General features: G+C 41.3%; 1 protein-coding gene and 1 pseudogene across 3 annotated transcripts in view; one reads left to right on the forward strand and one right to left on the reverse strand.

Annotated features, from left to right (window-relative positions):
* Positions 1 to 629: 629 nt before the first annotated feature.
* The window catches only part of SPRING1 (SREBF pathway regulator in golgi 1), a 24350-nt gene continuing 12952 nt past the window's right edge, over positions 630 to 12027 (reverse strand). The window contains exons 2-5 of one of the 3 annotated variants that reach the window (XM_004709552.2): positions 8784 to 8940; positions 3846 to 3997; positions 3382 to 3495; positions 630 to 1369 (exon numbers count right to left, since the gene is read on the reverse strand). In XM_004709552.2, coding sequence (XP_004709609.1) covers positions 1286 to 1369; positions 3382 to 3495; positions 3846 to 3997; positions 8784 to 8940 — 507 coding nt within the window. In that variant the 3' untranslated portion in view covers positions 630 to 1285. Of the gene's footprint in view, positions 1370 to 3381; positions 3496 to 3845; positions 4004 to 8783; positions 8941 to 12027 lie in introns of all 3 variants that reach the window. The other 2 variants (XM_045296827.1, XM_030887457.2) reach the window with 2 other exon arrangements.
* On the forward strand, positions 7016 to 7657 carry LOC101654001 (annotated as a pseudogene).

The raw sequence follows: 12027 nt of genomic DNA on the forward strand, positions 1-12027 counted from the left end.
ATTAAAAATTCATTGTGAAACTAGATGCAACTCCTGCTCCCAACACAATAGACAAGCCCCAAAGGGGTAAGAAGTCAGTCCTATCCCCAGATCCACCAAGTGAACAATCAGAAATATGAAAGAGGCCTTGTCCAATCCCAGGGTGAGTGAATGGCTTTCAGAAAGAAGTATAAGTTAATGTGGCTCCTAAAACCAAACAGCCGTGTGAGGGGACTTCAAAAAGTTTATGAAAATATGGAACTGAAAGATAATAGAAATTTCCCACAAACTTCTTGAAGCGTCTGCATTCTATTGAAGGGGCACCATCGTGACCTTAGGACCAGCGAGATTCAGTGTTACAATACAGAAGGGGGAAATGCCTCAAGTGTGTGGATCCAGGGCACCCAACAACCCCCAAGTCTGCTATCCCCTAAGCTGTTTTAATCACACATAGCTCCCACTGAGGCACTGTGCTAGGCAGTGAGTTTTCAGAGGGACAAAGGAAACGAGAACCAAATCCTCCAGGGCAGTGAGTCAGGACTGGTGCTTCTAAAAGGTCTACAGTATGTTTAAACACCACTGGGAAAGAACCTGTGCGCAGAGGGTGCCAATAATGGAGATTTTGCACGTGATGAGACTGAAACAGTATCTAACTTTTCAGGTAATTTTTTATGTCACAAAGTGTTGGTGCTCAGGGACCCACTCTGACAGATGCTGTTAAAGTAAAAAAATCACCTCCTGGAGAGAAAATCCATGTTCTAAGAAATGAGACATTTTATCTGGGCAAAAAGGAGAATAACTTAGCTCAAGAAATACAAGAACAACAAAATCCCCCACAAATTTCCCTTGAACATATTCAACTACAAAGTCAAGGCATTTTCCTCCACCAAACATTTTAACTGTCCTACAACGCCACAGAAAATCCAATAAATAATTTTACAGTGGGAGGGCCTCAGTCCAAAGTGTCAGAGAAAACTTGAGTTCCAACATGGAGGTAACACGATTCCCCTTTCCCTTTGCAGGTACACCGTAGAGTCATCCACAGATGTCCGCGGCACCGAGAGCTCGGCCTGCAGTTGGGTCTTGTCCGGGAAGCAAAGCTGGAGCTGGCCAGGTGGCTTTTACGATGCCGTTCTGTAGGTAAAGCCCAGGGCCCAGTGAAGCCAGAGAGAACACCAGGGGAAGTGTTGGAACCAAGGTTTCCTCCTGCCGCCTCGGTCCTCGTCCAGCTCGAGAGTGTGCAGTGTGCACACTGAAGTCTGGCTTCGGCCAAGCCCTCCTCACCCGCTTTCCGTCCCTGTGCCCGTCACGCAGGGAAGAGCTCGGGAGGGCTCTCTCCATAGCAGTATTTTGCTATGGGATCCCTATAGGTGTTCTCGTGCTGTACACTCTGTTGGCAAAAGGGAAGACAAGACCGCCGTGAGAGAGAGTAGAATTTCACACCACCTTCATTTCAGAATAGTAGAAATCGAAAGAGGACTGCTGTCAGATTCACTCTGTAGGAGTCTGGCTGGGTCCATCTCCAAAGGGCACTTTCTAGAACAAAGAGGAATGCCTAACAGAGACTGCTGCCAAAGAAGAACATTAAAATGGAAATAACATCCCAGCATGCACATTTCTTTTTATGTTCACGAGTGAGATTTTATAACAGCCTGGCTGTGACCTCGGCGGCTCTAGACAACTCATTTTTCTCCCATTATTTTAAGCTAGATTAAGAGTCAATGGGTATTTTGTGGCTAATCCCTCCCTGTGCGTCAAAGAAATTCAGTATTAGACCCCAGAGAGAGACTGACAAGATGCACTTGCAGCTGCTTTCATGAAGTTTATGTACCTAAAAGTTTGGCGCATGAATCATACACCCCACACTGCCACTCACGCTTAGTTTGGCTCAGCGAAGTGCACGAGTGTTTAATGCAGACAAGCAACCCTGATGGCTACTTTTTGAGTAATTTTTTTTTTCATACAAGCAAGTTGAGTTTTTGACTAGTTTAGAGTTCATTAATTAGGTTAAATAAATAAATTGTAAATATTAATCCAATTTAGGAGATGCACAGCCAACTCTTCTTTTTGGGAAGACATAGCCCTCATGGTGGTGGTGGTGGTGGTGGGTAACACTGGACTGCTAATTGCAAGGTTGGCAGTTCAAATCTATTAGCGGATCTGCAGGAGAAAGATGAGGCTATTTGCTCCTGTATGGAATTACAAAGCCTTGGGAACCCTATTTAGGGTCACTATAATTCGGAATATACTGGACGGTAGTGGGTCTGGTTTTAGTTATCAATAAAAATTGAATGGTAATTGGGAAATCACTCTTTACAATAAAGATAAAGTCAAAAAGCTTAGTTCACTACAGACTAGAACTCCTGGGTTTTATCAGTTAAGGACAACAAAAGAAAAACCTTCACCTTTTCTAACATTTCACAGATTTAAGACTGAACCAAAATGAGTCGTGTGTTCAGCCTTCTTGACCATTTCCTTTAGAGCCCATTCAAGTGCAAAGCTCTTCAAGCAAAACAAGACAATCAGGAATTTCTTAATGTTCTCACATGCTCATTATAATCCCAGAAACATTTACCCAGTGATGCTGAATGTACTCAGAGCAAGGCAGACATAAAAGAGAACTAAAATCAAAAGGTGGAATATAGAAATCTGACCAAATGTACAAGAGTTCTGGAGAATGACTGCTTATCACAGATGAAGGCAGAACAATTTGGGTGCACCATGAAGAGAAGCCGGGAGACGCGTGCAGGTGCAATAAACATGTATGAGACTACACAAAGAAGAACTAAGACAAGCGCCCAACCACAAAAGCGGGGAGAGGAGAATGCAGAGAGGGAGCGATGGAAAGGCAAGAGACTTTCAGACGATGGCAGCAGCAGGTGCAATATGTGATGCCCAAGCAGTTAATGACAGCATGCAAATAAGTATTGAGAGCTTGACAACCTACAGATTTATTCATGTATTTTTAAACACCCACCCTTTAGATCTGAAATAAATCACAACTCTGCCCTAGAACAAATTACTACTTACTCTAAGCAAGTGGTTGCTGCAAAGCCTTAGTCAAATTTCAGACAGGGAGGAGAGACCTTCTCTCAAGAGTTGGACTATTAGTACATCACTCATTCAAAAATCATTTTAAGCTCCCACTTAAAGCGTAGACATGCAATTCAGATAGGAAAGATACAAGTTGATTAGACTTTGATTAACTATACGCTTTACTTCCCTTGTATAAATGTCACTTTGTCATTCTAAATCCTATCATTACACCAAGCAAAACCAAACAATGCTTGACATGGCTCCATTTGAAGCATTTCTCCTTCAGCATATAACACCAAATGCTCCTTTTCTCACCCCTGACTCTCACCTGCCCACCCCCAAGTGAGAGAAATCGCAGCTTCTGACCTGAGATGAGGTTCTGCATTTAGCCAAGCACAATTCAAAGTGATCTTCAACTGCCAAGAAGAGGTTCTGGAATGCCACGGCTGCCCGGTTAAGGAAGCGCTCCAGGAGAAGTTGCTATGGAAATAAAAGTTTGTACCAGTAATAAATTCCAGACAAAGCCAGCACAAGGTAACCTTGGATACCTCTTCCTTGCTAAGAGAATGTTGATTGGGGAGAGTGTCTTATTCATCAGATATCCAAATAGCAATACAATGGTACACTCTGCAAAAGAGCCACTAAAGACACTGGGCATGGTACCACCTCTTATACTTGTAGGCAAAGGTAGTCCACGCTAGCAATTTCTGATACCTACAATGCTCCATTCCTGGTTCTATTTTCCAAAGATTCTCACAAGAGACCAATGCTTACCATAAAGTAAAGGCAGATGGGAAAGGGGGATGCTCCATGAGGACAATTCAACATACCTTGTTGGGCTGCAGGCAGCAGGAGACACAGTACTCATAGGCGCTGCAGCAGCCATTAGACAAGCAGCCATTGCAGCAATATTGCTTTGTGCTAGGGACGTTGATGTTACAGCAGCCATTCACCAGCAAATCCTTCCTTTCACATACATATCCTGAAACTCAGAGACCAACTTTAGCATACAACCAGCAGTCCCACCTTGATCAGGAAGCAATGAAAATACTACACTAAAAGAACAAAGAGCGAGAGAATCTGCAGTCTGGGCATCCCAAACACCAAAGAGGCCAAAGTTAGACATAATGTGAATAGAGCTGGCTTCCTACATGGGGTAGTTCATAGGAAACAGGGACTCCCATGTTCTAACCAGGTTACACACCATAACCCTACGTGTTATGGAGTGAATTTTGTTCCCTCCAAATATATGGCAACACGGCTAGACCATGAACCTCAGTATTAGGTAATAATTCTCCATTTTGAGATCTACTGAAATTATCCTGTGTTGTAAATCCTAACCTCTATGATGTTAACAAGGCAAGATTAGGGGAAATTATGTTAAAGAAGCATGGCATATCTACAGGATTAGATTATCCCTTGAGTCCATACCTTTTGAAACACAGAAAAGATTAGACAAGCAAGCAGAGATTAGAGGGACCTGACTACCACCAATACATAAGAGCCAGATGCAGAGCGCATTCCATGGACCCAGGGTCCCTGTGCTGAGTAGCTGCTAGACCCATGGGAAGACTGTTGCAAAGGTACATAAATGTCCAAGGAACACGGGGTCCCAAGGAAGCAAGGATCTTCTTTCAGAGTTGACAGAAAATGACTTCCCCTAGAGCTGGCACCTTGAATGTGACTTCTGGTGGCACTGCGGACCATGTGTTAGTTAGGTTGCTAACTACAAGGCCCGCAGTTCAAAACCACCAGCCAGTCTTTAGGAGAAAAATGAGGCTGTCTGCTCCTGTGAAGATTTATAATCTTGGAAGCCAAACCTAGGGTCATTATTAGTAGAAATCAACTGGATGGCAGTGGGGTTTTGGCTTAGCCTCCTAAATTGTGAGAGAATAAATTTGTTTTTTAAAGCTGTCTAGTTGTAGTATTTGTTATAGTCGCACTAGAGAATTAAGACACCATTATATTTCAGTCTGCTGTCACACATTTAACTGCATCTATGTTTTTCTATTCTAACTTACACACAGTCTTTCATCTAACCTGAAGAAATATCAGTCTTCTTCAAACAAAACTTTGAAAATAAGAAAAACCAAGATGAGTCTTCTAGATTAAAAACAAATAACAATTCTTCAGAATTATCTTTTGAATTCTTGACATTTATTCAGTAGTTTAAAGTTTTAAAAATACTTTTAAAAGAGTAGTCATTTCCTGACCTTTATAAATCAATTTAGGTTGTTTGTAAATAGAAATACTGAGTTCAATGACCCCTGGACATTAGGGAATGCAGCATTTTGCAGTGTCCAAGCAAAGAAATCTTTTAACTTCCTCTACATCTCTTAAATTCCATTATCTATATACACGTACACCTTCTGATTCGGTTAATTCATGCTCGTTTGGGGAAAGAATCTCTTACCAAGAGCTAACTTATTGTTCTGAGCTCCTAACTAGACATTTCTCTATATCCTTCTGGGAGTGGGATAGAAAAATGTATGAATAAGTCCATGTGGGATACCACTTGGCCCTTGGGAAACTTCCAGGTGCACGCATGGGCCCACAAGTACACGCACCGGTTCTCAGGTGTAGAGCAGCTGTTCCCAGTATCACTCCATTCCAAATGCCCCAGTTTCCCAGTCCTCAGAGAATGAGCCTGGGTGATGTGTATGATTGTCTTCAGCAACTACTCTGGAAAACAAAGTGTGTGCAAAACGAAGAAGCACCAGCAGAATCACGACTAAAAGAGCCCTCACTTAACAGAACCAGGTCAGTTACCTGGGAGGAGGCGCTTTAAAAAAACAAACACACACGTGCAATTCTGTCTTCTAGAGTAAGAAAGTTGGATTTTAATGCCATAGTAAATTTCTAGGAGTCTTTCTAACTCTGTTCATTTTTGTCCCAAGGATGATAGCTAAAAATAATGTAAATAAGTCAGCATTTTTCCCAAAATTCTGCCACCAATGATAAATGCATGGCAATCCTATGACTTCTGTATCAGGAAGATGTAAAATAACGTGTGGCTTAAACTCCACTGGTTGGAATTCTCTCCTTTCCCTTCCTTTTCTGTATCACATCATCAATGGAGGCTTCTCAAGCCATCTCTTCCCTCCCGGTGCTGACCTCTAGTACTCAGCCTCGAAACCAAGAGGTCTTTCGAGCTTTGGGTGAAACAGAATTCACTCAAGAGAGAGTTCTTATTTTGCATTATAAATCTACTCAGGCAAACATTATTTTCAGTGAGTCCTGTAAAATCACCACTTCAAAGTGTGTTGCTACAGCCTGGGAGATTAGCTCCCAATCTCTGAAAAGTGTGTAATTCTAATTGATTGCCTTGTTTAATAATGTGTTGTTCTGGCAATATTTATGGTGAAGTGTTTTCTAAAACGCATACATTCTTGCACATTTTCTATATTAAGCTGTTTACCTTTATCATTACTTTCACAAAGGTAAAAATAAGAGCCTCAGGTTTTATGGAAATAAAGAATTAAACTACGAAGTTTTGTATTTCCTCCATGAATGTCCTACAGTCTAAATCAAAACTCAAACACTTGGTCCTCATCCTAAGTCTGTCCTTTGTCTAATTGTGTCATCTTGCATGAATAATCTCCCTTTGCTAACATTTACTGCTTAAAAATAAACAAACAACAAAAGGTTGACAACATTGTTTTTAAAATGGGATGGTAAAACAGAAATTTTAGGTGGCATCGTTGCCAAGTTGGGAGTGTATTTTTGAACAAAACTTTCTGGCTCTTCTATGCTATTTGGGGAGTTTTCCTGACTCCTCTCTTCAACTTCCAATAACCCTCTCATTTGTTTGATAAATTTAAAATCTTTTTGAGAAGGATTTTTTGTTTTGTTTTCTTGGGAATGCAAACTTAAGAAAAACCAAAACCCAAAACTCAGTAACACATTGGGGTTTTCATTTTAAGAATGTATCTTTAGAGACCGGAAGTGCTATGCTCTCATTGATTTTACTCAGTTAAGTCTCAGCCTCGGTGCCTTCAAGATGTCAGCCTACCACCCCTCTGTCCTGGACCCAGAGACCAAACTCATTGGAAACATGGCCCTGCTACCTATCATAAGTCAGTTCAAAGGACCTGCTCCTTGAGAGACAAAAGATATAAATATTGTGGATGAGTCCATCTATTACTTCAAGGCCAATGTCTCCTTCCAAAACTATGAAATTAAGAATGAAGCAGACAGGCCCTTAATATACATCACTCTCTGCATATCCGAATGCTTATAGAAACTCTAGAAGTACAATTCCAGAAGCCAAGGGGAGACAGAAATGTACACGCTGGGCATCACTAACTTCCCCATACCTGGAGAGCCCGGGTTTCCACTGAACACCATTTATGCCAAACCTGCAAACGAGCAGGAAGATGAAGTGATGAGAGCCTACTTGCAGCAGCTAAGGCAAGAGACGGGACTTAGGCTTGTAAGAAAGTTTTTGACCCTCAGAATGACAAGCCTAGCAAGTGGTAGACATGCTTTGTGCAGAGGCAGTTCATGAACAAGAGTCTTTCGGGACCCGGACAGTAGAGGGAGCATGGGCAGACGCTGCCTCCACGGCCACGGGCAGCATTTGACAGCAAGATGTACACAGTTCTTTGCCTTCGTTTCATAAAGTTTTATATGGAAGAGAGAAGAGAGCATGTCTTTACTCGAAACGTGCTTTATTGAGAATTGGGGGACATTATGGAAGAGTGACTTGAATTTTTTTTTTTTTTTGCATTATTAAGCTGGTGCTTAATAATAAGAGATAATAAAGACATTTCTAACAACAAGCAAAAAAAAGAATTTATCTTCACTGTGATTACTTCCATCAAGTACAGATGAAGATTCTAGTACCTATATCAAGTACTATATCTAGTACCTCACAGACCACAAAAGGTTAATACACCCAACCAGCTCTAGGACTCTTTGAAGTAGAGTAAGATTTATTTTTGCAAACAAACAGAAAAATATTTGTAAGCCAACAGAAATACAACTACCTGTTGAAAAGAACCAATTTACAAAGACACGGGGAATTCTGGACAATGGTTAGATATTTAATATTAAGGAATAAATGGAATTGTTGATATAATAGCATTGTTGTTATCATCTGCAAAAATCAAACATGATATTTAAGGAAGGCTATCAGAGCAGCATAATGCCTAGCAAGAAGTCAGAGCTCTTTCTAGCAATTGTCTAGTCTAGCCATCAAACCAATGGAGGAATCTCCTTTTGTAAAACTTAAAAGCAAGCAAGCACATGGGACAAAGTACCAAAATTAACTTTTGTTTTAACTGTAAGAATAACGTATTCTAAATGTACTTACAATTCATTTGAAATTTTTGCTCAGTAAGTTTAAGAGAAGATTTCTCTTTAACAACAATTACATTTCCTAAATATTTCCAATACTGTAAAGGATATTAGTGAGGGTACCAAGGAGGTGAACTGAGTTTTTATTCTATAGAGTTCACCAACAAAATGGGAAGTAAAGGATACAACCTTAGAAAATACTAAGGGTGGGGGAGATTGGCAGGTAGTCATTTAGGAACTTAGACATGATAAAATACTAGAATTGTTAAGTTTCTGGCACAAAGAACATTTAGGATTATCAAACCACACTTTGTTGACATTAAAGGTATCCCCAAACAATTAGTGGGTATGAAACATATTGAGAAATGTCAGAAATGAAAGGGAAAGTGTATTGTAGAAGAGTCCCTAAAAAATGCCCTACAAAGGGCCCTCAGTGTACCTCACAGACCACAAAAGCGACTCAGCCTTACCAAGTTCATCCGTGATGAGGTGCTTCCCTTGAATGGAATTCCGACACTGATTGCTGGGCCGACTGCTGTTGCCCAAGTTAAACTGCACTTTCCAAGGAATGGGCTGGTCACGGTCTTGAACCTGAAGGAGGTTCCGGTCTCTGACTGCTCTCTCCTCCTACAGTGAGAGGGCAGAAAATGTAAAAAGCTTGAACAACAGGCATTTGCCCTCCTTCTATGTAGGCAAAGTCTGAGTCACAGTCATAAGACAAAATGTAAAGTCAACCTGAAAGAAAAAGTAAGAAATTAAGGGTAGTCAAAATGGTCATACTCATATGCATGGCCGCTGGTGATGTGTACTTTACAAAAATAGTTCATTTTATTAAAAACTATGATGGGGAAAAGTTTTGAATTTTTTCAACCTTCAGTAGATCATTTAAAACACTTTTTGACAATAAAACCGGTTAGGAGAAACCTGGTACACACACGAGAGCAAAGGCTCTGGAAGCTGATCTTATGCAACCCTACAGAATACTTTTTTTTTTTTTAAACACATCTTCAGCCCTCCCTTTACCCAGATACCAAAGGGAAGACTTGCCCTGGAGAAGAGTTTAAATCCCCCTTTTGAGCCTCGAAGGAGCCCCAGTACTATAGCGGTTACTCTTTGAGCTACTGAGATTAAGGTCAGCAGTTAAAAATCACCAGGTGCTCTACAGGAGAAAGACAAGGCTTTCTACTCCCATAGAGTTACAGTCAGAACAACAAGTGATCGAAAATCCATGGCGAGGAGGATGTCGGAGGTATGGTAGGGCTTGATCAACTGAGAGGAATTACTGAAACCCAAATGAAGGCTGAACATGATAGTGGGACAAGAGGAGAGTTAAAGGAAATAGAGAAGAGAACTAGGAGGGAAAGGGCATTTATAAAGATTTAAATACAGGCACGTACATATGTAAATATATTTATATATGACGAAAGGGAAATAGATCTAAGTGCTTATATTTATAGGTTTAGTATTAAGGAAGCAGATGGACATTGGGCCTCCACTCAAGTACTCCCTCAACACAAGAACACTTTGTTCTAATAATCCGGCATTCTGAGACGCTCACCTTCCCGACAGGATCACTGAAGACAAAGTGGGTGCATAAGCAAATATGGTGAAGAAAGCTGATGGTGCCCGGCTATCAAAAGATATAGCATCTGGAGTCTTAAAAGCTTGAAGACAAACAAGCGGTCATCTAGCTGATAAGCAACAAAGCCCACATGGAAGAAGCACACCAGCCTGTGTGATCAGGAGATGTCAACAGATCAGGTATCAGGCATCAAAGACCCATAACAAAAAATCATGTCAATGTGAATGGGGGGTGGGGGGTGGAGGGTGGGGGGAGGTAGTGCGGAGTGGAGGCCCAAAGCCAATCTGTAGGCATTTAGACATCTCCTTACAGAAGGGTCACTGGGATAGGCCAGTCAGGGTGCAGTATAGCACTGATGAAACATACAGCTTTCCTCTGGTTCTTTAATGCTTCCTCCCTCCCACTAGCATGACCCTAATTCTACCTTACATATCTGGCTAGACCAGAGCATGTACATGGGTACAGATAATAGCTGGAAACACAGGGACTCCAGGACAGATACACTCCTCAGGACCAATACCAGAAGGGGAAGGGGAAGGTGGGGGAGAAAGGGGGAACCAATCACAATGACCTATCTATAACCCCCTCCCAGGGGTATGGACTACTGATAAGGGGGTAAAGGGAAACATCGGACAGTGCAAGGCATGGAAAAATAATAATAATTTATAAATTATCAAGGGTTCATGAGGGAGGGAGGGGAAGGGAGGAGAAAAAAATGAGGAGCTGAAACCAAGGGCTCAAGTTGTAAGAAAATGTTTGAAAATGATGATGGCTGGAGAGGGAGGGGGAAAAATGAGCAGCCGATATTAAGGGCTCAGGGTGGAGGGCGGGTGTTTTGGGAATATGATGGCAGCGGTATGTGCATATGTGCTTGACACAGTGGATGTATCTGTGGATTGTGGTGAGAATTGTATGAGCCCCAATAAAATTATTAAAAAAAGAAAATGATGGCAACAAATGTACAGATGTGCTTGACACAATGGATGTGCGTATGGCTTGTGATAAGAGTTGTATGAGGCCCCAATAAAATGATTTAAAAAAATATTAAGAGTTACAGTCAGAAACCCACAGGGGCAGTTTTAACCTGCCCTAATGGGTTGCTAGGAGTCAAAATCTACTGAGTGGCATTGAGTTTGGTTTGTTTGTTTCTAGCTTTGAAGCTATGAGGGAAGGCTGAGCTTTTAAAACTCTCTGTTTAAGGAAGCAAAGAGGAAGGTGCCTAAATGCCAGAACACAAGCTAAGCTTGAGATAGTCATCATCTGAATGTGTAAGCCAATTGTTAGAAAACAAAACAATCATGAAAGACTCCTTCCTAACGGCTTTTGTCCACATGAAACATCCTGCCATTATGCTGAGAGAGTGCCAGTGTTCTGTGGCTTCTGCTATTAAGACTAATCTGTCATGGGTCACTGTTTGAGCAAAAGTATGATAGTACAACTTACACACACACACACACACACAAAATGAGAGTGGGAGAAGCTTTACAGTTACTACAATTTCTTTATGAAAAGTAAACTGGGAAGAAAAAAAAGAAAACCAGGAAGAGCTATTAATACTTAATGTGTACAAACCCACATATAATTTGGCACAGTAAATGCATTTTTTCAGCCCTGGGCAGTGTTTCATTCTGTTGTATAGGCCGCTAGGATTCAAAAACAGAGGGAAGACATCTAACAATGTTCTATAGAAAGCACCAACATATAAGGATGCACACCAAAGCCAGCAAGCTTATTCCAACTCACAGCAACCCAGAGTGGAACTGCTCATGTGGCTTACAAGACTGCAAATCTGTGCAGGAGTAGAAAGCGTCATCTTTCTCCCTTGGAGCAGCTGCTGAGTTTGAACAGCCAAACTTGTGGTTAGCAAGCAGTGAATACAAGAAAGATGTTTGCCTACATTAACTATGCATTCAATTACGCGGACCATAAACAATTATAAATATTGAGAAGAATTGGAGTTTGAGACAATTTCACTGTGCACATGTAGAGCTTGCATACAGAGCAAGAAACAAGTCATTCTAACAGAGGAAGGGAATGCTGCATGTTATTCTAACAGAGGAAGGGAATGCTGCATGTTATTCTAACAGAGGAAGGGAATGCTGCATGTCATTCTAACAGAGGAAGGGAATGCT

The sequence above is a fragment of the Echinops telfairi genome, unplaced genomic scaffold (genome assembly GCF_000313985.2).
Source record: "Echinops telfairi isolate 266 unplaced genomic scaffold, ASM31398v2 ScPeMD7_7412;HRSCAF=8450, whole genome shotgun sequence".
Classification (NCBI taxonomy): domain Eukaryota; kingdom Metazoa; phylum Chordata; class Mammalia; order Afrosoricida; family Tenrecidae; genus Echinops; species Echinops telfairi.